General features: G+C 39.7%; 1 protein-coding gene across 3 annotated transcripts in view; it reads right to left on the bottom strand.

Moving 5' to 3' along the window:
- Nucleotides 1-25722, bottom strand: part of AKR1D1 (aldo-keto reductase family 1 member D1) — a 40999-nt gene extending 15277 nt beyond the window's left edge. For 2 of the 3 annotated variants that reach the window (XM_082632901.1, XM_082632899.1), the window contains exons 1-6: nucleotides 25576-25722; nucleotides 17034-17201; nucleotides 13162-13278; nucleotides 9697-9774; nucleotides 5624-5746; nucleotides 127-236 (exon numbers count right to left, since the gene is read on the bottom strand). In XM_082632901.1, coding sequence (XP_082489027.1) covers nucleotides 127-236; nucleotides 5624-5746; nucleotides 9697-9774; nucleotides 13162-13278; nucleotides 17034-17201; nucleotides 25576-25668 — 689 coding nt within the window. In that variant the 5' untranslated portion in view covers nucleotides 25669-25722. The remainder of the gene's footprint in view (nucleotides 1-126; nucleotides 237-5623; nucleotides 5747-9696; nucleotides 9775-13161; nucleotides 13279-17033; nucleotides 17202-25575) is intronic. The other variant, XM_082632900.1, reaches the window with a different exon arrangement.
- Between the last annotated feature and the right edge of the window lie 499 nt (nucleotides 25723-26221).

The following is a 26221-nucleotide window of genomic DNA, read 5'->3' as shown; positions in this document are numbered from 1 at the left end:
CTTGAAGAAATTACTTCCTTAAGATCACACAGCTCAATAGAGTCATTTCAGTCAAGCAATTTACATTAGCCTCATACTCTACACCAAGGAAATATACTTCCTGAGGAGACAGACAGCATTACTTACCAGGACGGATTCCTAGAGGTCCCCAAAGGGCTGTAGGCAATAATGACAATGTCATGTTGTTGGCAAAATTTCAAGAGTTTTGGCTGGGTGAAATATGGATGGCATTCAACCTACGTGGTTGCATTGGAGAGCAGAGCACAGAATTAAGGGCTTTTGGATGAAAATGCAATTTTATATAGTTTGTAAAAAGTTCTGCAACAAACTCGATTGAAAAGTATTCTGGATGGCAAGGCACATCGTAAATAGTTTTCCCAACGAGGAAGTTTACATTGTTTATATATCGGTGAGACGAATTAAAACAAGGTTAGTGAGGTCACCATCTGTGGGTTAATCCTAAAATAATCGGGGGACAAATTCAATTTTTACAGCTATCAGTTTAAAACTTTTAAGTGAACAGGTTCCATTATTTATAGTAAATATTCTAGCAAATACAATTTTCCATAACAAACACACAGTCTCAAGGTTCACATTACAGTCTTGGTAAATAGAAGTGACATGTTGCAGAAGCCCTCTGACCCTCACTATCAAACATCTAAGAATATTTTCACAAGAGACAGAGTGTGTATAAAACTAAATTTACAGATGAATTTTGTCTTCTTGCTGGAGAGTTCTTTACACCACCAAGTGTAGGCCTAGTTTCATTTTCTGTATCGTATTGACAGGATTCCTGCACTAAAAATACATGTGTCAACAAAAGTTCTTCTCAAAGTTTCTTCTTAAACACTATGGTAGTTTTTGACCTACGTGTTTGCTTTCGTTTTAATTAAAATCAACCAAGTCTTAATTAAAATATTTTAAGTATATAATTATTATTTCCACTATCTAAAGTATTAAATACTTGACAAGTTACATTTCTAGAAGGCACAAGAAAATGCTATTGATGAAGTGGAAAGGTAAACTGGAGCTCTCAGAGGTGGGTCTTCTTTCCTTTTTCTAATTTGATAAACTTTTTTTCCCCCTTGTCAGTTTCTCCCATTTCTTCTTTTTCCCCTGCCCCCTCATAATCTTGATCCCTCCTTTTCCCTAAGACACTTTTGTTTTCTCCCTCACTTGGGAACATTTCTTAATTCTAAAAAGTGACACACAGTGTCCATAGTACAGTAGTCCCTAGGTATTCACGTAGGATTGGTTCCAGAACACACCCCCCACCCCAGCAAACACCAAAATCCACAGATGCTCAAGTCCATTCTATGAAATGGTGTAGTACAGTGGGCCCTCTATGTTTGCGGGTTCTGCATCCATGGATATGGAGGGTGGACTGTATTTCTTTCCCTTACCCTCTCCCACTCTTAGCATCACTCTCCCCCTTTGGTCTCTTTCTTATTTTCCATCTTATTGGTACACTAATCTTTTCAAACAAAAATTTTTTTATCATGTCACGTCATTGTTTAAAGACTTAAGTGTGAATTCCTTACTTTCATGCCTGCCTGCTTGCTCCAAACACATTTAATTTTCCCCACAGGGACTCCTTTCTAATCAGTTGGAGTGCTGTTATGGTCTCTGGCCTAAATATGTATATGCACATGTGTATATAGCATGTGTATTTACCTATATACATATATATGTGTGTGTATTTGTATGTGTGTGTGTATATATATATATATATAAAACACAAAATGTATACATAATAAGGCTAATACAATTAAAAAATAAAACAAACAGGTATGTGAATATCTATTCTATGAACAAATTCAGGAGTTTACAGAAAGTTGCATTGGGCAACATACTAGAAACCCGTACTCAACAAAAATTTGAGTTAATGTAATATAAACTCAAATATATAATATAATATGTAATATAACAAAGATCTTTGCATAGATAGTTTTTTGATAAAAAACTTGAGGGCATATCGCTAAAGGACCACTCAGTGAAGGGAATTCTAAGGATGGAGGTGAGGGTGGGGGTGGGAGTGGGTAGGCTAACGTGACCCAAGTGCGTATGACCTCAGAGAGTCACATTCCTTCTCTTCAGAGCATCTGTCTCAGTTTCCAATTACATATAACTTTCCTGACTTTATTAATGTCTGATCCACGAGAGCAAGGACTATATCTGTCTTTGGTCACTTTTGCATGCCTAGAACCTAGCACAGTGCCTGGACTAAGGCAGGTGCTTGATGACCATTTGTTGAATGAGTGAAAACAAGAGTTATACAGAGAGGACAAAGCCAGACCTTAGGAAACGTCACTCTTGATGCTGCAGACTGTTGTAGGCTGGGCTTCATATGGGGTACAGCTGGTCACTTCTGGCTGGGACCGGATGCTCAGTTTAAGGTAGAGGGTGGTGATGGTTCCTGATGCTGCAGGGCCTTGATGTCATCCTTATTTCTAAGGAGAAGGGTACCTAAGCACACTTGCCTTCCTTCTTTGCTAGAGACTGCTTAGAGCCCTTTGTGAATGAGCTAGTGGAGCCGCAGTATTTACTTTCCTTTGTTTGCTATGTAAACCTGATGTAAGTTGTCAGCGTCTTGGTGTGTCCGGGGTTTTACAACACCCTTTGGTAATGCTGTAGTTTTAGATATCAAAATCTCACAGGGCGAAGTTAAGAAGCCGGACAGAATCCATGAAGGAAAATAGCAAAAGTCCTTTTATTAATTAACCCAACCTCTTCTGTCTTTCCATGAAAAACTGCATTGAATTTTCATTCCATTAATGAAGTCACTCAACAAATATTTACTAATTTCTCTGTCAGGACACCTGTGAGTTAGGCATGGTGAATAGGATCAGGAAAAACGGAAGAATGTGGGAAGTTTCCTGACTCCTTCCCTTCTTCTTTCCTTCCCTCCGTCCCTCCTTACCTCCCTTCTTTCCTTTGTTCCTAGAGTTAGGTGTTGGAACTTTGTATGAGATTAAATGGCTTGAGATAGATCCACAGTCCCCTTTGACCTGGGCTGGGAGAGCACTGTATGACGCTAGGAAGGCTTTCAGACAGTCTATGCCAGGGGCGGAGCCTGGAGGGACATTGCTTCAGATGGACATCATAGGGAGTACTAAGGAATCTTGGATTGCTCAGGCTCTGAGAATGAGTATAGAGTGAGGTTATATTCTATGTCAATTTGTTCATGAAGTCAATGAAAAATACAAAAATTTGCAAATTTTATGTTAGATTTAGTCTAATGGGAAAATTCGTTTTGAAATACGTGAATTTTGAATCAGGCAAGGCCTTCAGGTATGTATCCCTTGCACATGAAATGTGTCCACTCTGTCTAATGCCCAAAATATGCTCACCGTATTCCTGGGTTGAAAGCTGCTCATTTTGTATCTCTGGAGTAGAGATGGTCCTACCAGGGCATAGGGTCATGGCTGGTGGCTGGGAGACCTGCACTTTGATCTGTGCCAGCTCTAGAGTTTTGACATATTCTGCTTTCAGACACCACAGGACACATGAATAGGTTCAGGCTATGATCTTCCAACAAGTCTTGCTTCTCTTTCAGGGTATATTTGTGAAGCTGATCGACATTCTTGTGCCAACAGATCAGGGTATTTCCTCCTTGGCATGAGGAAACACACTGTCAAATTTTCACTATTTTTCATTCTCAGGTCGAAATCACCATCTGTCTCTGTGCATTTGTAAGAAGAAAGCTGCTTGTCACTTCAGCATTTTTAGAACAAAATATTGTTCTTAGGGGTGCAGGAAGGAGATGTGAAGGATATGCTGGGTAGGTTAGGAATAAAGGGATAGATTGAGATCAATGAGGAAGGCAAAGGTTGTTGCTCTCTGTTCCTGAGAGTATATGATATAGCACTAGCTGAGGTATCAGTTCGGAAGTGGTACTTCTAAATATGGCAGCACTTCTATTTAGCTGTGGGCTACTGTCATGATGTAGGTAATTCATTTTGTCTGTCATGAATCCTTTTGAGTTTCTAATAACAATGAATTCAACAAACAAGTCCACCATAATCCAAGTTTGTGAATATTTACCAGTTCCAAGAGCATTTTTTAGTGCAGCTTCTTAATGTTTTATGAAGTAGGGGGAAGAGGATGTCATATCCCCATTTAACAATAGTATTTTGTTGTGATTATAAGAGTAATATATGCTCACTGCAGAAGACTTGAAATACAGAAAAGCATAAAGAAGAAAACAGAATTTACTTGTAAAATTCACAGCCAGAGATAGCCACGGTTAGCATTTTGATATATTTCTTTCCAATATTTGCACTTTTTAAATAATATAATCGCCTTCATACTGTATTACGTTTTGTATCCTGGTCTTTCCACTTAATATCGTGGCCATTTCTCTTTACCTCAAGAGTGATTCAAGAACATTTTTTGTTAAGATTTCACATATTATAAATGTTTTAAAGTTTATGTAAACATTCCCTGAATTTTTCATATTTATGTTGTTTCCTTTTTGGTGTTTTTTGTTTTTTGTTTTTGCCATGATAAACAGTGCTGCGACAAACACACACATAAAGTGCTGTGACAAACACACATATGGGTGTTCTGATTTTTTTTCACAAGGATGGATTCCTAGAAATCGAAACCTAAACACTTTTTAAGGCTCTTGCTACTTATTGCAAAATTGCTTTTCAGGAAGGTTGAACCAATTTGCATTTGCCAGCACTCCATCACTTGCTTACATGGAACACTATGTTAAAAAATAAAACAGAAACTTTGCTAATTTGATACACAATACAAAATTACACGTAAATTTAAATTTCCGTAATTACTAGAGCAGCTAAATATTCTTCATGTTTACCAGTCTTGCAATCTGTCTTCTGTTCATTTCTTTTGAGCCTTAGTATTTTTCTCATTGATTTTTATTAGGCTTTTAATTCATAAGGACATTATCCTCTTTTTCTATTATATTTTTAAATATAATCATCTAATTTTGCTTGCTCTTTGTTTCTAATATTTTTAGTGTTTAACATTTTTATACTATTACATGTATTGGTTTTCTTTATAATTTTCCCATGGCTTCCCTTTCTATCCATAGCTCCAGAATACTAAAATTCTTTTCTAGTATTCACAAATAATTTCTTGTTTCTTCTTTAACTCCTGATCAAGGGACACTTTGGAGTATCACATGAGGCAAAGACCTATATTTGTTACTATATAACTATCAATTTTCCCCGCACTATTTACTGAAAAATCAATTCCTTTGTCATTAGTTTGTGCTATTTTATTTTACATTAAGTTTTTATTTTATTTGAGACTGTTTCTAAGGTATTTCTTATTTTCTATTTATTTGTATGTGGTTCTTGTGCTAATCTTACATTATTTTAAATACTCTGTGTGTCAATATCTGGTAGGTTTTGTTCCCCTACATTATTATTTTTCTTCAGAAAAAGTTTGGGTTACTTTTTGGATTTGAACTTTCAAATCTTTTCTCTTAAGAGACGTAAATTGACTTGCCCATGGTCTAATGATGAGATATATGTAAAGTGACCACAAGACTTCCTGACTCCTAGTCCAGGATTCTTTCTGTTAAGTAATGGATTCTCCCACATTCCCCAATCCCCACACTCCCCCTCACCTCCCTCCCCTTGTCAAGCTGTACCTGGTTGCTGACTGGCTTATGCTTAAGTCCTGGTTTGTTCAGAATAAGCTCCAGCTGCCTACGGTTAAAATTGGATACACCGAGGGATTTCACCAAGCCAGCATCTTTGCAAGCTTCTAAAGCCTGTAGGGTAAAAGCCAACGGGTCAAGAAAGAAACCTTAACACAAGCAAGAACAAACGTTTATAAAGGTGACTGTGAATTCTTTAAAAAGTAAAGTCCCTGGGTATATTAATAGGCAATCTGTGAACTAAAGAAAAGTGGAGGAGATAGGCAGGAATTCTGTAATTGAATGATTTTGGGGAAATGTTGTATATTATATCTTCCCCTTGTATTTTCATAACGTATACCAGCATGATAATAATGATCTTATTTCTTAAAATTTGTTGAGGTTTTCTTTATGGTATAGTACCTGAAAATTTTTATGTGTCTGGTATGTGTGGAAACTGTATATTCTCCTATTTTTGGATACAGATCCTTATTGTTTCTCTCTCTCACATACACACGCATTATATAGAAGATTAGGTCTAGCTTTTCCTGGCTTTTCAATAATTTAGAGAAATATATCAGAAATCTCCCACTGTAACAGTGGATTTACCAGTGTCTTTCTGTATTCTATCAATTTTTGCTTTATATATTTGGAAGATATTTTATTTGGTACATATGTGTTTAAGATTGATATATCTTCTTAGTAAATTAAATCTTTATCATTATGATTTTTGCACTTCCCTATACATTTTAGAATCAGCTTTTCAATTTCCTTTGGGATAGTCATTGGGATTGCACTGAATCTATCCATGAATTAGGGGAGAATTAACAATTTATCTGTATTCAATCTTTCCATCAAAGAACAAGATACAGCTTTCCATTTGTTCAAATTAAAAAAAATCCTCTCAGTAAAATATTGTAGTTTTAACTCTATGTCTTGCATAGATTTTGTTAAATTTATCTCTAAATATTTAACATTGTTTTTAAAAAATTCCATTTCCAATTGTGTGTTGCTAGCATATAGAGTACATATAGATTCAGATTTTGTTATTTTTTCTTTATCTTACGGGTTATTTACACATATCTTCTTAGTTTCCAAATATATGATGATTTTTCAGATATATTTTTGTTACTGACTCAAATTTAATTCCAATGTCATCAGACAGCCTACTTTGCATGAAGAATATTTTTAAATGTATTGAGATCTGTTTTATGTCTCAGAAAATGAACTATTTTGTGAAGTATTCCATGTGCACTTGAAAAATAGCATTCTGTTATATTTTGGAAAAGTATTCTATAAATGTCAATTAGGTCAAGTTGTTTGATAAAGTTTAAGTCTCCTATATTCTATAGACTTTCTGTCTACTTATTATCTCAATTATTGAGAGAGAGGTTTTGAAATCTCTGACTAGAATTGTGGATTATTCTTTTTTTCTTTTCAGTTCTCTTAGTTTTGCTTCATGTATTTTGGAGTTCTGTTATTAGGTGCATAGATGTTTAGGATTGAACCCTTTATTATTATAAAACAAAATTCCTTATCCCTGGTAACACTCTTTGCTCTGAAATTTTTGCTGATATTAAAATGGTTGGGCTTCCCTGGTGGCGCACTGGTTGGGAGTCCGCCTGCCGATGCGGGGAACACGGGTTCGTTCCCCGGTCCGGGAGGATCCCACATTCCGCGGAGCGGCTGGGCGCGTGGGCCGTGGCCGCTGAGCCCGCGCGTCCGGAGCCTGTGCTCCGCAACGGGAGAGGCCACGACAGTGAGAGGCCCGCGTACCGCAAAAAAAAAAAAAAAAAAAAAAAAAAAAAAGGTTACTCCAGCTCTCTTTTGATTACTGTCAGCCTAGTACATCTTATTCTAGCCTTTTACTTTTTTTTTAACCTTTTACTTTCAACCTATATGTATCTTATTATTTATTTATTATTTTTTAAATTTTTGGCTGCGTTGGTTCTTTGTTGCTGTGTGCAGGCTTTCTTTAGTTGTGGTGAGCAGGGGCTACTCTTCGTTGTGGTGTGCAGGCTTCTCATTGTGGTGGCTTTCTCTTGTTGCTGAGCATGGGCTCTAGGTATGCGGGCTTCAGTAGTTGCAGCACACAGGCTCAGTAGTTGTGGCGTGTGCGCTCTAGAGCGCAGGCTCAGTAGTTGTGGCGCATGGGCTTAGTTGCGTGTCTTATTATTTAAAATGAGTTTCTTGTATATAATATATAGTGGGGTTTTGCTTTTTACCCATTCTGACAACCTCTGCATTTTAACTGGGTTGTTTAGGCTCTTTACATACACTGTGATTACTGACACCACTGAATTTAAATCCCCCATCTTGCTATTTATTTTCTGTTTTTCCCATCTATTCATTTCCCCTTTTTCCTTATTTTCCTGCCTTCTCTTAGACTGATTATTTTTTATTATTTCATTTTGTCTCCTTTACTGGCTTGTTTGCTATACTCTGGAAGTTTTAACAGTTTCTCTTTATGTTTGACATCCTGAAATTTCACTATAAAGCATCCAGGTATGGGTTTCTTTCTCTTTCCTCTTTGGTAATTCATGCCTTTTCAATATCTCTGGGTTTTTTCTTCAATTATTACTTCCTTTTCTTTTTTCTTCTTTCTTTTTTTCTAAGACTTCTATTGTGTGGATACTGGAAATTCTAATTTTATGATTTACATCTCTTAGCTTTTCATATTTCACATTTAAAAATTTTTCTTGTCCTTTCCTTCTTCAATTGGGAGATTTCCTCATTCTGATCTTTTAAGCTGATCATTTTTTCCTTATCTGTACCCATTCTATTTTTATCCCATCTACTGCACTGTGTTTTTATTTTTCGTAATTATTATTTTTTCTTGTTTTAAAAAAATGTTTTCTTGTTCTTATTTCATATTGCTGATATCTTTCTTTTATCTCCTTGAATATATTAATTGGCTAATTAAAAAGTTCTTGGTCCTCTGTTCTGTTTTTATTGCGATATGTAATTGAGATATGTTGTTTCCTTGTGAAAGAAATGCCTTGTTATTTTGGGCTCTGAGCTCATTTTCTCCTGAGGATATTAGGTACACTGTGAGGCAGTCCCTTAGAGGAGAATGCCAGACTCCAATCCTAGTCAGCTCCAATGAGGTCAGGAGTGAGTGTATGGTCTTTCGGGTGGAGAGCCCCAGACAGTAGAAAACACAGTCAGTGCCTCCTCACCCCTCAAAACAAGCCACAGTTCAGATCCTCAGCTGTAACCTAAATAGGGGGTAGTCTATTAGAATGAGATGATCATTAGGGTATCACTTCCAGCCTTTGGAGTTTGAACTGGGAGAGGCAGGAAACAACTGCCAGAGGTCAGGCAGAGACTTATGTTTTTATCAGCTTCTCACAAGTGCAAGATTTCAGTGCTGCTCTGACTTGATTCCTGAAGACATCTGAACATGTGTCTACATGTGTGGAGTGTGTCCCAAGGCTATAGCAAGAGAGAAATAAGAGCAAAAATAACTCTGATAGTTCCTCTCCTATATTATCTTACTGGTTGCTGAGTTGCCTTTCACTTTAGGTAAAAGCTTCTGTATTACCTCATAAATGAACCAGTTCAAAATATCTGTACCTGCCTCCCACCTAAATCCATAAGGGTTTTCTCATTATTTTCCCCTAGTTTCTCACTCTTATAATCTTGGGGAAAGAGCCAGCAGCCTGCTCAGAAATGGAACCAGAATTATTTTTCAGTTTTTCATATATTATTTTACATTTGTTTCTTTTAGACATCATATTACTGATTTTTAAAAATTCAATTTGAGAAACAAAAAATTCGTGAGTTGATCTCATTTATATATTTTTATTTACTGTTACAGTAGAACTTATTTCCTTTACTTTCTTTCTCCTCCCACACTTCTCTCTTCCTTATCTTTGGCATTCTTCTCTTCCATCAAAGCAAAATCAAACATTTTTCAGCACCCAGAAGTGGAGATTTTATACATCTTTGCTCGTGGTTAGAAATACCTGACTACTACTTTTCATTGGGAGTAAAGGTTGCAACTCTCCATAAATCGAATAGGAATAATCAGATCACAATTTAAAAATGTAGTCTTTTAACATAAGAGGCCCACTTGAACTTACCTCCCAAGTGGCACACAGATTTGACTTGTGATATAACCATTTGCCATTTTCATCTCTAGGATAGAATTCCTCCCCAGGCTGTTAAAAAAGAAAAAGAAAAAGAAAAAGTGTAGTTAACTTTATTTATATCTGGGGATTGAAACGATGGAATTTAAGTTGTCAGTATTCCAATATACCCGGGCCCTGGGAAACCAATTCAAGATATATATATATATATTTTTTTTTTCCCCTCCCCCTGTGGAACTGTCCAGAAATTCATTTGTCCAACATATATGACACATTAGTCTCATTCTCTCACCCCAGCATTCATTATTCTTTATTTATTGACAGATTATTGTTGTTCTTAAGCCATGAAGTTCTCTCTTAATGATAAAATTTCTCATTAAAGAAAAGTAAAAGTTGAGAATTAGGACTTTTAGACTCAGTGTTTGGATAGTCTATCCTGGCCAAAGTTGAGGACAGCAAATTTCTTACTCTTATAAGAAACCAAAGGTCATCACTAAGGCTGAGAGGAGGAAATTCTTCAGCTAAGTATAGTTGATGAATGCAATGTTCCTTAAGTATAAGGGAAATGCACAGCACATTACTTCTCAGGTCTGGCTAATCGCCCCATGGTTCTTTTCTTTCCCTTTTTGGGCCCTCCAGGAGTTCAGCATCTTTTTTTCTGCCTCATACACTATGTAAGTGTCAAACCTCCTCCTCTAACTTTTGGATGATACTTTCCCAATGAAGATTGACTATGGTGTGGAAATTGTCTTTCAGATTTCTCCTTTTTTGCTACATTTAAAAATGGGACCCATCTCTTATGGGCTTGGAAATGGGATAGAAATAAAAGATGATTTCTAGATTCCTTGAGTGGATGGTGGTAATCATTTCCTGAGGTTGGACAAGGAATTGAGAGTTTTGTTTTGGATAGTTTGAGTTTGAAATGACTGTTAGACAGTCAAGTGGATATTTGAAGAGAACAGAGACGTCTCAGAGAGTGGCTCAGAGAGAGGTCATGGGTACAGATAAAATTTGGGAGTCCTCAGCATATAAAATGGTATTCAATCCATGCAACTGGATGAAATCACCTATAGAGAGAGTATGGCTCAGTAAGACAAGAATATTGAGGATAAAGCACTGGGCAAAACATTTGGAGTTTAGCAGAGAAGAAGCTGTCAAAGAATCACCAGAGGGTGATATCATAGAAGCCATGAGATGAAAATGTTTAAAGGAGGAGGCAGTAGTCAACTGTGCTGAAAGAGATCAAATAAAATATGAGGACAAAGTGTCTTCTGGATTTGGTTGGTGGCACAGAAGTCTTTGTAGACCTTGATAATAGGAATTTTTTGTTGTTGAACATCAAGCAATTGGATAACATCCATTATATTCTTAAAATTTTTCCTTAATTTTTCGCTCTGCCATCTCACCTGAATGAAACTTTCACCTGGTGACAACAATTTCTCCATGCCCTCTTTAGCAAAGATAATTTCACCTCAATTTTCTTCTGTTTCACTGAGAGCAGGAAAAGGACTCCTTTCTCCTCAAAGCCATGTAATCATTCATATTAACTGCCCTGGTTGTCTCTGATTTCTAAGACCTTTGACCTTCTCAACACGTATGAGGCTTATTTCCACTCCAGACTCCCTCTATATTTTTTGGTTTTTGCATTTCCTAATTTTACTTCTGACCTGAAATGGCTTTATGTCTCCATTAGGAACACTTACTATTAATAGTTTTTACTCTCCCAAATTTTAATTAAGTCCTCTCCAAGTCTGTACCCATGTTAGATATTTCTATGATGTTCCACTGTGCTTACTTTACTGATCCCTTCATTTGGCTAAGCTCATTGTCTTTTTACTCCTTTCCTGCTCCTGACTGTAAGGCATTATTAGAAGAATAACTCAACCCTCTAAAAATCCACGCTATTGACCTTCATTCCTGTTTAGCAATAACTTCGTCTTTTTAAAATGTCTTATCATGATTTTTTGTACTTTGTATTTTGTTGTTCTGAAATTGTATCTGCTTATTAACTTTACATTTAAAAAATAACAAAGTGGTAAAATATTTTAGTGAGAAAGGTTTTTCTTTAAAAAGAATCATGAGATTCAAAAAGCAAGTGATATTTTGGCTTCAAAGACTGATTTCTCAATTACAGGGAGTACAGGTTCAGTTGGGACGTAACGTCACTATACTGTGTAATTTCTCACTGTTAAAAATTTACCTTCTCTGTGTCCTTGATCCTTGATCCTATTTAAGAATAGAAATAGAATTTCTTTATTTACCTTCTCCAAAAAGATTTTACAAGTCATTAGTCAGCCACAGAGAAGTAAATTTCATTTTCTCACTTTTAAATACAGGTTCTTTCCAAATCTGTAAGACTCAGCTTAGAACTCAGCCATTTGAATAAGAATCGAAGTTAGTTGAGTGAGGAGAAGGGCTAAGGTCAAAATCCCAAGAGCCTGAAATAAAAAAATTACTGTAGTCCACAGGACATTGCGATTATTAGGCTTGTGAGGATAAGGCAGAGGGTAGTGTAGTATAAGGAAACACGTATGAGATTGGCATCAGGGGACCCAGGATGTGGTTCCAATTCTGATGGACTTTAATCCTAAGTAGTTCATTGCTTTTCTCTTCTGTGAAATGAGGTTTTTGGGATATATAATTGCTAAGGTCACATCTTGGATGTGACCACAGAGGAGAGTTAATAAGGAAGGTGCTTCCAGAGAACAGAATGGGGCAGCCAGGTTGGCTGTGTAAAGAAATTCTGGCCACTGCAATGGCAGAGAGTCCTTGTCTTTCCTGTCCAGCAGGATCTGGTTTACCTCATGGACAAGTGGTCAGTTTTGTTTTTCAATCTCTCCTTCCCTCAGTGAAACTTTAAAGCAGCTGCTGCTCTTCAGCAGTGTATACTGGGTGTGTTGGTGGTGGTTAAACTGAGTCCATATATTGAGAAAGTTCAAGGAAGGAGTGCATTTGAATTAGAGGAATAGATATCACCTAGAAGTCCTGATCTTGGAGCTGGCTTCAAAAATCTGACTACTCTTTGGGTTATTTTCCTTTGGAGAGGGTGGAGTGTGAGTAGGTTTTCAGTTGTATTTATTATTTTACATTATGTTATGCAGGGATGTTTTCATGACTGTGTGAATGGGAAGAAGGGTGTGTCTGGATGCTGGACAACTGCAATGTGGACTACAGTTAGGAGACTACTTGTTGGTTTGATGGAGAGCGTTTATAGCTGCAAAGACATGATATAACAGACAGTGCATTGGATTATGAATCTAGAAACTTGGGATCCAGGCCTGAGTTGGCTACACATAATCTTTCTTGGCATTTGTTGGGTTAGGTCAGTACTATCTGATTTATGGCAACAAAACATCATAATATTCTATGGTGCTAAGTAATGAATGAGCTTCCCGTACATAGATGTTGGCCCATGGTTGCCAAAGAGCAGAGGCCTTACCTTTAGGCATATGAACTTACCTTAAAAGCCATAGGTATTTCAATGATGTAAAGATCCACATAATCTAGCTGGAGGCCCTTGAGTGTCCTCTCCAGAGATGGGCGGACCATCTCTGGGTCATGATGTGTAGCCCACAGCTGAAAGAAAAAAAGGGAGATAGTTAATTAATATCCTCATTATTATTATTATTTTTAACAATAATGCAGCCCTTAAAATTTTTTTTTTACCGTTTCTTTTTTTGTGGCCGCACCGCACAGCATGCAGAATCTTAGTTCCCCAACACCCATGCCCCCTGTAGTGGAAGAGCAGAGTCCTAACCACTAGACCGCCAGGGAATTCCCCAGCCCTTTATTCTTTACAAACACTCATACACATTGTATTCACCCATTTCATTTCACAAAAATATGTTTATGTTGCAGTGTCATCTGAGTATAGGTTGAGCTGATATAACTTGACATCCAGAGTATAGCTTTATCCAAATATAGTACCAGAGATTTAAAGATCCACCTGAACCACAGAGTACCTAATTCAGCAATAAAGTCTTCCTCTGCTCTGTGCTAATTGCCTAATCGACTCTTAGCACTTTCACTTTTCCTCATTGTGTAATTAGGGAACATGTATCTGACTAGTGGTTCTGACCTGGCTTGGCACTTTATTTTCATTTCATTGATAAAAGGTGTGCTTCATCTGAGTAAGAAATAAGGTTGTGTATGTGTCTTCACCAGATCCTCCACATTGTGATGGGTGGTGCAGACGCTGGTAAAATTTTAAATTATTGCAAAAGTTTAAATCCCTTTTCACTGCTCCTTTGTTCTCATTTGGTTCACTTCCTCATTTCCCCAGAAAAATTCTGCCAATCCCTACTAAGATCTGAACCAATAATGTCACCAAAATGGCGGCATGGGAGACCCCAGCCTCCAGTCCTCCAACAAAGATCAACAATTAAATAGCTATTCATGGGGCATCCCTGGTGGCGCAGTGGTTAAGAATCCGCCTGCCAATGCAGGAGACACGGGTTCTTGCCCTCATCCAGGAAGATACCACATGCCGTGGAACAACTAAGCCCATACGCCACAACTACTGAGCCTGCGCTCAAGAGCCCGTGAGCCACAACTACTGTGCCCATGTTCAACAACTACTGAAGCCCGCATGCCTAGAGCCTGTGCTCCTGAGAAGCCACCACAATGAGAAGCCTGCATATCACAACGAAGAGTAGCCCCTGCTCACTGCAACCAGAGAGAAGCCTGCGTGTAGCAACGAAGACCCAACGCAGCCAAAAATAAAATAAATAAATTTATATAAAAAACAATTAAATAGCTATTCATGAAAAAACAAAACAGCTATTCATGAATACATATGGGGAGATGTTGGTCAAAGGGTACAAACTCCCTGTTATAAGATGAATAAGTTCTGGGGATCTAATGAACAGCATGGTGATTATAGTTAACAATATTGTATTATATACTTGAAAGTTGCTACGAGAATAAATCTTAAATGTTCTCATCACAGAAAATAAATGGTAATTATGTAATGTGATGGAGGTGTTAGCTAACACTATGGTGGTAACCATTTTGCAATATATAATTGTATCAAATCAATGCGTTGTACACTTTATACAAGGCCATATGTCAATTATATCTCAATAAAGCTGAAAAAGTAAATAAAAGGAATGTAGACAGCTTAACATAAATAAGAAAAAAAAGAGAAAGAAATTACTCATTCTCTAAAGTGTTAGGTAATGAACGATTAAGCCTTGGGTTGTCAAACTGGAGCATGCGTACCCTTGAGGTCTGTAAAACATGGGATACTGAAGGGTACCCAGAGCTTCAGGATAAATGAATACATCTTCTTGGAGCATCAAATTTGCTTACATATTTTTTGGAAAAAAAAGTTTTGAATTTATGTGCATTTTTTGCCACAAGTAAGAGCAAGCAAAATTAGCAAAATTTGATTTTTTTTCCTATGTTGGACAATAATTTTTTTTCTTGCCTTCAGAGCATAGAGAAGAGAAGACAATGTGAGAGTAGAGAAAAATGTGTTTTTGTTGTTACTGTGGGTCCTTTTGGTGTATTGTTGAAATCTCATCTAACTGAAAATTCTGTTTTATGTTTTAATCTATTTTTATTCAACAAACACATGCAGTACTAGTTCTAAGTACTCTTTAAGTGCTTTGTAAATGTTAACTCATATCAACCTTGAAATGAAATGAAATGGGTGATTTAATTCAGTTCAATTTTTTCATCATGATAGGTATTCCAACAGCTTTAACGGTTTACCAAGGAGATAAGAATGAAAGTTTTTTTTTTTTTTTTAATAAATTCAAAAATATCTCCAGCTTTGGGCAGGCTTCTTTGGCTCAGGTCCTCAGGATATGAGTTCAAGTTTATTTTTCCCCGGAAACACTTGGTGAGTTGTAATGAGAGACTCTGTAATAACAAAATCTTTAGGAATCAGGTTGTAAAGCTATAATAAAGTGAAAAGCTTCAGGCTGATATTTTGGGACAGTGGCTCTACACGGCCCCTTGAAATCATAGCCCATAAGTGGCCGGTGACTTGGGGAACTGCAAACTCCTGGAGAGGCTGGAAAGGAGTCGGGAGGACGGGGTTCTGGGGAGTGAGTGAAGTCAGAAGCACCATTTTGTTCTCTTTAGAAAACTTAGGAGAATTGTATTACAAGTTCTCTAAAGTTATACAGTTTTATTCCTGTTATTCCTGCAAGGCTGCCTATAAATATGTATCCTATATTTCCACTTTCATTTTATCATGATGCTTTATCTTTCTGATTGCTCTTCAATGGATAGTGATTTCTAACACTGGAGATTTCAATTTCTCAAAAGATAGTGATCTAAACAAAATGTGGTATATCCATACAATGGAATATTATTTGGCCATAAAAAGAAATGAAATTCTGATATGTGTTACAACATGGTTGAAAGTAGAAAACATTATACTAAGTGAAAGAAGCTAGACAGAAAAGAACACATATTGTATGATTCCTTTTGTATGAAATGTCCAGAATAGGAAAACTAAAGAGACAGAAAGTAGATCAGTGTTTACCAGTGACTGGGGGAGAGGGATAAATGGGCAGTGATTACTAGTGGGTAAGAGGTTTCTTTTTGGAGTGAGAAAAATATTCTGGAAAAGGCAGTGGTCATGGTTGTACAACTTTGTGAATATACTAAAAATGGTGAACTTTATGGTACATGAACTATATCTCAAAAAAAATTCGTGATCTATGGACAAATAGGCATATACAGAAGAAAAAGCTACCTCCTTATTTATTTATTATTTTTTTTTTGCGGTACACGGGCCTCTCACTGTTGTGGCCTCTCCCGTTGTGGAGCACAGGCTCCGGATGCACAGGCTCAGCGGCCATGGCTCACGGGCCCAGCCGCTCCACGTCATGTGGGATCTTCCCGGACCGGGGCGCGAACCCGTGTCCCCTGCATTGGCAGGCGGACTCCCAACCACTGCACCACCAGGGAAGCCCAGCTACCTCCTTTTAAAAGAAGTTTTGACAAATGCTTATTATAATATGAACCACCTCCTTACTTCCCTTCACTCCTCAAATCGACTTTCTTTGTAGATTTGGCTCTTCCATATTGTCTTAAATCAATGACCAAGTATGAAAAAAGAACTTTTCCCTAAACTTCATGGGGCTAATTAGTCCCTAAATTCTTGGCAAGATTGAGGAATTTGGCAGTTAAGAACTCACTCCTCAGGACTTCCCTGGCAGTCCAGCGGTTAGGACTCTGCACTTCCACTGCAGGGGACACGGGGAACTAAGATCCTGCAAGCCTGCAGGGTTTGGTGAGTTCCACATCCTTCAGCAGAGAAAAGACGTCAGACCCACCATGAACATAAGTCGTGTAGGATGAAGGGAAGACCTCACCTTTCCGCAGTAGAAGATATCCTGCCTCTGCACCTTTCCTTCTGCTATCTTCTCCCTGATGGCCTCCCCCACTTCGTGCTCGTTCTGGTAGAGGTAGGCGCCATCAATGTGCCGGTACCCCGTGTCAATGGCAATTTTCACTGATCTTGCACAGGTCCCCTTAGGGGTCTAAAATGATAGGGGGGTTGGGTTGGGGGAGAAGAGAAATGTATCTTTTCTTTAATCATTCTTAATCAGGACACTTGGCACATACATCATTTTATAGCAAAAACAACATATTCGGACGCCTAAAAGGACAAGAAAGACCCCTGCGTAACTGGGTAGGATGAAAGAAAGGGAAAAGGAAGAGGAGAGGAAGTGGGATGGGACCTGCACCCCTTGGGGGAGCTGAAGGTGAGGAGAGGTTCCCGCACCCACGGAAGCCCCCTCACCAGCGAGGAGATCAGTTGGGACAGAAGGGGAACTTTGGGGACTACGAGAGGAGAGCCCAGCGACCTGTCTGTGGCAGGCAGGACAGAGTGAGACCTACACAGATGGTCCTCGCCACAGCCCTGTGTGCCCCAGCCTGAGAGGTGTGTCGCCAGTGTGTATGGGGGCTGGGTGCTAAAATGTGGGGTTTGGAGAGCAGACCCTGGGAGACTTCTGTTGACTGTGCGGAGACAGCCTGAGGGGATGGAAGTGAGGAAATCCGCAACTAGGAATGCTTGTAGAGGAAACCCAGACCGCCATAGAAGCGAAGTACCATTGTTAAGTGACTTGCAAGGGGCAGGACTGCCATTGCAGCCTCTCTCCTCACGTGAGGCCCCTGCCTCCCTGGGCATGGGGAAGGGCTCCTGCCGGGGCAGGAGCTCTTGTGACCCCCGCCACTGCTGCATCCACATCCCCCTCTTCGCTGGGGCGGACTTGTGTGCTCCAGGGCAGCCTCGGGAGCAGACCCCTGTGGGTGGCCCACATGCAGAGGTGGTGCTGAAACCACAGCTGAGCCCCAGGGGCTGTGCAACTAAGGAAGAAAAGCTGAAGTCTCTCCTCGCAGCTGCACAAACTATGAATTGACGACCCTGCGACCAGCTTTGTAAGCTAAGTGCCTGCAGAACATCTAAATGGACAGCAAGTGCTCCTGCAGCCAAGATGGGCCTAGCTTTAGCAGCTGTAGACTTTGTGGGCACTTACACAGGGGGGTCGGGCCAGGCCAGAGTCTGAGCTGCCCCCATAGTGCACACAGCGGGTCCAGATCCATGCTTACTGCAATCCTGGGACCTGACTTCAGTGGATCTGCGCTGGTGGCCTGGTGAAAACAACGTCTGAGGGACACTGGGGCCAAGTGCAGGCATTCCCACGGTTAAGGTGGGGACGAGAGCAGTACCAACAACAGTGTAATCTAAGAGCCTGTACAACAGGTGAAGGTGACACAACAGAGCACACCCATAGGTGAACAGCTCCAGAGGAGGAATGCTCCAGTCCCGCCTACCTCACACCGCAGATCAGAAACAGCTCAGAAACAGACCTGGGGGACTCTACTCCGACAACTAGGGAGCAGACCCCACCCCTGACAGGGCAGTGACAACCAGAGAGCAAAGGGGAGGCCCTGCTCAATATCCAGTGCAGGTTCTGGTCACCACAACATCAGTCACACCTCTTATCAAAGGGATAACAGCTAGCATACACTGAGGAAAGAGGTGGCAGACATCTATACTAAAAAGAGCCCTCGCACCAAAAAATATTAAACCCATGCAGGCTACACAGGGACGTTCCCATATGAAAATAGCCCTCCGTGGGGCTTCCCTGGTGGCGCAGTGGTTGAGAGTCCACCTGCCGATGCAGGGGACACGGGTTCGTGCCCCGGTCCGGGAAGATCCCACATGCCGCAGAGCAACTAAGCCCGTGAGCCATGGCCACTGAGCCTGCGCGTCTGGAGCCTGTGCTCCGCAACGGGAGAGGCCACAACAGTGAGAGGCCCGCGTACCGAAAAAAAAAAATAGCCCTCCGTGACAGTCTGAGGGTCTGGCATTGGGAGGAAGGACCCCCAGAGCATTTAGCCTTGAAGGCCAGTGGGGCTTGAGTGCAGGAGCCCCAGAGGGTGGGGGAAACAGAGACTCCACTCTTGAAGGGTGCACACAAGGTCTCACATGCACTGGGATCCAGCACACAGGAGTACTTCCATAGGGACCTGGGCCAGACCTACTTAGGGGTCTTGGCGGGCTTCCTGGGGAGGTGAAGGTAGACTGTAGCTCACTGTGGGGGCAAGGACACTGGTAGCGGAAGCCCCAGGGAATACTGATTGGAGTGAGCTCTCCCAGAGGTCCACATTTCAGCACTAAGACCCGACCCCACCCAATAACCTGCACACTCTAGTGCTGGAAAGCCTCATACCAAACAACCAACAAGATAGGAACACAGCCCCACCCATCAGACGATAGGCTGCCTAAAGTTGTACTGAGCTCACAGCCACCTCAAAACACACATGACATGGACATGACCCTGCCTATCAGAGGGACGTGACCCAGCTCCATCCACCAGAGGGCAGGCACCAGTCTCTCCCAACAGGAAGCCTGCACAAGCCCCTGGACCAACCTCACCCACAATGGGGCAGACAGCAGAAGCAAGAAGAACTATGATCCTGCAGACTGTGGAAAGAAGACCATGAACACAGAAAGTCAGACAAAATGAGATGACAGAGAAATATGTTGCAAATGAAGGAACAAGATAAAAACCCACAAGAACAACTAAATGAAGAGGAGATAGGCAATCTACCTGATAAAAGTTATATGACCTTTAGAAAAAAGCAAGAAAATAATTGCCATGGGGCTTCCCTGGTGGCGCAGTGGTTGAGAGTCCGCCTGCTGATGCAGGGGACACGGGCTCGTGCCCCGGTCTGGGAGGATCCCACATGCTGCGGAGCAGCTGGGCCCGTGAGCCATGGCCGCTGAGCCTGCGCGTCCGGAGCCTGTGCTCCGCAACGGGAGGGGCCGCAGCGGTGAGAGGCCCGCATACCGCAAAAAAAAAAAAAAAAAGAAAAGAAAAGAAAAGAATTGCTATGAAAGTTAGAAGATAAATTACCTCTTGAGGGAGAGATGGTTTTGAATTGGGAAGGGCACACAGAGGGTTTCTGGGGGTTGGTATATTCTAATTTTGGATCTGTGTGGTGGTTACTCAGATGTTAGCTTTAAAAGTATTCACCCTTCTATATATTTCAAAATTTTAAATGTTAAAAAAATAAGGAAGTAGATCAAAAATAAAAGGTAAGTGACTCAAAACTTTAGATACAAAGAATGTAGTAACCTGGGCATGAAACATCCATTTTTGGCCTTGGACCTACTATTTGTTCTCCTTTGTTTGGATCCAATTGGTTGCCAAGCTTTGTAGAGTCTACCCCATGGTTTGTATCCTTTAGCCAAGTTACTTCTTTTTTAGGCCCCAGCCAGATTATCTTCCTCACAGCCACCGACCAAGTTTAAGTCCTTATTATTTTTTGCCTGATTTATTAGAGAAGCCATCTCACTTGATCTCTATGTATTTAGCCTCTTCTCATTTTAATTTGTTTTAACGTTGGCAGTTTAATAGCTTTGAAATATGAACCTACATTTTTCTCCCTGGTATTTTTTTGTTACCATCTACCCCGCCCCACCCCGGCAAACCATTTTTTGCAGCTTGATGTGCAGCATTCATTGCCTCTAGAGAGGAATGATATAAAATGCAGAAGTCAGCTCTTGGTATTTGCTTTCTAAGAGCCAAGGCTTCTGTGGCAGGAATTTGAGTGTGAAGGGGTCACAGGTACTGCAAAGAACTCAGGATACACACTCTACTAAAAGTAAAAACAAACAGCAGCTGAATTATTTTCTTTGACTCTTAAAATACTAGCTCATATAGCATTTTACAAAAATATAAATGTTGCCATTACTTAAAAATTATTAATTACTTTACAATATTCTTTGAAAAATGTGAGAAGATCAGGCCACACTGGACTTTGTTTATGCATGACAATTAGCTGTAGTGGAGAAATTACCATCTTCATTTAGAATGGTGAGTGGAATCCCTGGTACTCTATTAATTGTGTCTTGTACCATCAATCGTCCCCTAAGTGTTACCTGCACATGTTTTTTGTGTTTTTGTTTTTGTTTTGTAGCAAAGAAGAAGAAAGCATTTCTTGCACTTATATCTACTATCAAAATGGGAAAGTAGAACAAAACTGAGAAATAGACTTGGCTCTCTAGGACCACTTATTTATGGTTCCTGCCTTGTCCCTGGTCCCTTTAGGTAGAGATTGTGGGAACATCCTTAACCCTGACAAACATTCTTTCATGGACCAAAGTCTAATCAGGTTCTTTTGAACTCTTTTCCAGCATGGACTTTCATACTCATCTCTGCTCTGTCCAAGCTTAGCAAGAATCCTGCTAAGTCAGTTCAACCACAACCTTTCACCCTCCATATCTGATCATGCTTGATATCAAATCAGGTTCCTCCTCCTCCACCATGCCCCAGGAGATATCTAGTCACCCCACCCTGTCTTCAGCAAGAATCCTGTTAGGTCAGTTTAGCCAGAATGGCCCCTTATTCCTGATGTTTCCTCTTAGTAATTTTCTACCCACAGATCCCAACCCTGCACCTTGGTTATAAATTCTCCCTTGCCCATGTATTCAGAGTTGACACCAGTCTCTCTTCCCTACTACAAAATTCCATCACAGTGGCCCCTTGATGTTTCAGGCTCCTCCTTGGTACTCAAGAGATTGGACTTCACCTCTCCTTTGCCCCATATACAAAGCCTTTGGCTCACTCTTCAGAGTGTGAAAACTGTTTATAGCTATAGAAATCTTAACCAGAGCCACCCAGGAAGGGATACTGGATCAGTTACAACCCCAATCTAGGCTACTCCTTCCCTATAGCTTGGTGTTTCCTGATCTACCCCATAACTAGATTTGTTCACTGTTACTTTCATCTTTGAACAAGCACTTCAGCTTTTCTTTATATTTCATTTATAAGTGTATTTATTTTTTCTGCCTTCAGTCACTCACGGATTTTAAATCCCTTGTTTCTAGTCCATTGTTTCGATCCCTGTGTTACCTAGAAAAATGCCTCATACATGGGAGGCACACAATAAATATTTATTGAACTGAATTATTGCCCATTTTCCAAAATATTTACCATTGGTCCCAGATTTGTGTCATTTGCACACTTGGTAATATTCTTGAGTTTTATTTGAAGTTTTTGATAAATATTGGTTATTAACTCATGGGCTGATATACATAAAAACCAAATTAATTTCTATCAAAGCAGAAAAAGGAACAAGATTCAAAACTCTTGCCTATCGGACTTTCTCAGACAGAGATATAGGGAGAGAGACAGGAAGAAGGGAGACTTGCTGGGAGGCTATTATAGACTATTTCATCCCTGTATGAAAACATTCTGGGAATCTGTCCTAGAGACATGGTGCATAGATAATTTGTACAGTTCAGTTTTCATTAGTTAGTGATCGTCAAGTGAGGAAATGCACAGAGTGCTTGGTGCTACTAAATGTTGGTTCCATCTCAAATTCCCTGACTCCAGAGGCATGAACACCTTTATAAGAAAGTCGGGCATATTAAGAGAAAAAAAATCTTTGTAAGTCAGGAGAAGCTAGGCTGGTTGGCCTCACACAGCTGCACAATAATGTTCCTCTGGGCTGCTGTTCTACAGTTCCTATTGCCACGTGTGTGACAGTGGAATCTCAAATGGGCAGATGCTGGAGGAGAGGGTATTGTTAGTCTTCCTTATCTCGGCCTTTCATCTCTGCTCCTACCCCGACTCCCCCTGAAGACAAGCCTAAATCTTCCCCTGGCGCCTGCTAACTTCTGTATCAAAATGGAATAGGATCCCAAGACAAATATTGACTGACTTGATTATATACATGAAATATGAAGCATTTCAGTTAATGAGTTACCTCAGCCTGTCATTCTCCTTCCATCTCTTGTGGAATGAAAGGTTTTGAAAAGCACCTCAGGCACGCTGAGGGGAGAAGACTGAATTTTGGCATCAGATTTCATCTCTAGGACTAAGATTCTGACGTTAAATCTAATTCGGTACTTTTATTTCCTGGTGACCGACTTGGGCATGGGTACTCCTAGTGTCTGTCTCATCAGCCCTGGGTAGATGGTGAGGGAGTTGTCAGTTGTATGGCTTTGAATAGAAACTGCTGAGTGTTCCAGCTCGGAGATACTCCACCCTCCCCACTCCCCGTCTCCCCCTCAACCTAGCTCCGCCTATCCCCCTCCCCCAAATCTTCCATGGTGGGCATTGTTCTTCACATTAGAGTTTCCAATTTTGTGAGACATACCTTTAGTTCTGTATTTCTGATCACAAGTGTGGTTTGTGCATGCACAATCTTCATTTCTAATAATATTCCTCGAATGCCATGTTCTCTAACTGCAGTATGTCTTATCTTCTGAAGTGAGTTACAACTCTTTTTGGGAAATGACACATGAACGCTTTTGAATGTCTCCATCCTGTAGCATTTAATATTATTAGACACATAGCAGGCACTTAATAACATTTATTGGTAGATGCAGCACTTTGAGCCCCACTGAGCTTCAGGAGATAGATAGAAAGATAGAGAGATAGATAGAATGACAGATGTGCAAGCAAGGAGCCATATAATTGATAGTCATTGAAATGAGTAGAGGCATGACATAACTAGATTCATATCCTAGATGTATCATTCTATCTATCTATCTATCTATCTATCTGTCTATCCATCCTAGGTACTTTCTGGATATATATTCCTAGATACTTTCATATATAGAAATACATATAGAAAGTCATAGAAATATGCAGCTGCATTGACATAACATACATTTATAACAGGTAATATAGTATAGGGACTCAGAGGATAGGATCTGGGCCAAAACTACATTGGTTCAAATTCCAGTTCTCTTCCTCAGCATTATAAGTTTGGGACATTTTACTTTATCTTGCCATGCTTCAGTTTTCTCATCTGTAAAATGGGGTAAAATGGTATCTCTTTCATAATGTTGTGAGGATTAAATTAGAAAATGCATGTACTATAAAGTACTACAAAGAGTTCCTGGCACACGGTTAAGTGTTAAAAAAATTTTAGCTATTATTATTGTATGCATTTACATCTCCATATCCTCTGATGCATATATATATATATATATATATACACACACATACATATATATACATATATATATATATATATATATATATATACCTCCTTTCATTCACTTGACAAGGATTACCTGAACACCCAGCACGCATACTATACTGGGAATATAGAGCTGAACAAGACATGGTCTCTTTCCTGATGGATTTTACATCTTATAGGGAAGATTGCACAGAAACAATGGTTACAACATAGTGTGATAAGTGCTACAACAGAGTTGAGTATGAGAGGCTATGTGAACACGCAGGAGGGGCAAGTTGTGGTGGTTGGGAGATGGGTTTCTAAGGAGAGGTATCCTCCAGCTGAGTCTTGCAGGTTTAGTAAAAATTAGTCAGCTCAGGAGAAAGCGTGTTCCAGGTGGAGGGCAGCATGTTCAAGGTCATGGACATGGGAGAGTTGTTCAAGCTATGTTTTACATGAGGGGGAGGTGGAAGAGTGGTGGTAGATGCTGCTGGGCTGACAGGTCTTGACTAAACCATAAGGCCCAATGTGCAAGTAAGGAGTATGGCCTCTACCCTATAATTGATAGGGAGCCATTGAAAAATTAGGCAGAGGCATGACATAATCAGATTCATATCCTTGTGCCTCTGTGCTTCTCTTTCTGCCTACAATGTCCTGCCTCAGCTCTGCTTCTCTGCCTAGCTAACTTATACTTAGTTTAACAGAGTTCATTCACACATGATCATTCAAATTTCAGTAGCATTTCTAGATATAGCCACTGTTTATTCTGGTAATCAGCATTAAATGTGGAATTGCAATGTGGAAAGCAGAAAGATATTTTTCTTACAAGTAGAAGCTTTTCTGTGTTTTAATGGAAACCCACTTCAGTCCTCATGGTCAAATCTAACTATTCCCTTTCCTGTGTTTTCAGAGAGATACTGTTTACAATCCTCAGACAGCATTTACTCTTCCTTGTTCTATGATTAACTAGTTATTAGAGTCTGTCTCCTCTATTAGATTTTTAATCCCTAGACAGCAGAGACACTATTCTCTTCATATTTGAAGCTTCTATAGCCTAGTGCTTCATACATGGTAGGTTTTCACTAAATGTTTTGTTGGACTGAACTAAAAATTCTCAAATATGAACTTTAAAAAATCATAAACTCAGAAATTTTACGTACTTCAGTTCAACCTTATAACCAGCATTCAGGCTGAATTTTAGTAAAGGAAGCAGAAAGGTCCCATTCTTTAAGTCAAGATACTTTAAAACCATAAACTGATTTAGTTTAACCATTGGCTCAGTACTTACTCAGCCAAACAGCAGTCCTTCAAGGTTGCATTCATTATTACAAAAACTAAATTAATGAAATCCATTCAAAATGAACTACAGATTATCCTTTAGGAAAGTGTTAATTAAAAAAAAAAAACAGAGAGAGATAAGCTTACCAATCTAGGTTCTGAGTAGGTACCAAGTCCGATGATAGGAATGCTGTTTCCATCACTTAGAGGTATGCGGTGATATGCAGCACTGAGGTACATCTTGGAAAGTCTGAGGTTTCAATTTCTAGAAATGATTCTGAACACCACAGAGAAGCCTTTTAGAAAAAGTATCCTAATGCCTATTTAATCAAAGAAAGGAGAGCCAGAGGGAGGAGCAGTGGGAGGGAAGAGAGATTTCTCAACCTGTTTTTTTTTTCAGGTTGTTCTGGAAGTCCTAATTGAGGTTGTCCTTTGAACTTATCAGAGGCATGTAAATAATAACCCATTTTGATCTTATGCTTACTTCCCTGCAAAGAAATTATTTTAAAAATAAAAGGAAACCAATCTAGCTGGCTTCTGTCAGCTAGGATGCTTTGGTTGGTAAGTAACAGACCTATCACAAATTCTCTGAAATAATAAAAGAAATTTATTGGTCTATATTCCTGAAAACTCCAACCTTAGGGCTAGCTCCAGGTGTGACTAAGTTTTCCAGGACTTCCCTAGAGATTTGGGCTAGCAGGACTGGGAAGGGGTCTGGTATTTTTCACCTAGTTAAGTGGGAAACTGGACTGGAGGGGAAAATGATATGGCCGGGAACCGGTTTTTCACTCTC

This window comes from Mesoplodon mirus (assembly GCF_964341445.2).
Source record: "Mesoplodon mirus genome assembly, chromosome: 9".
Classification (NCBI taxonomy): Eukaryota; Metazoa; Chordata; class Mammalia; order Artiodactyla; family Ziphiidae; genus Mesoplodon; species Mesoplodon mirus.
The sequence above is the reverse complement of the archived record's forward strand: the minus strand, read 5'-3'. Positions and strand labels throughout refer to the sequence as shown.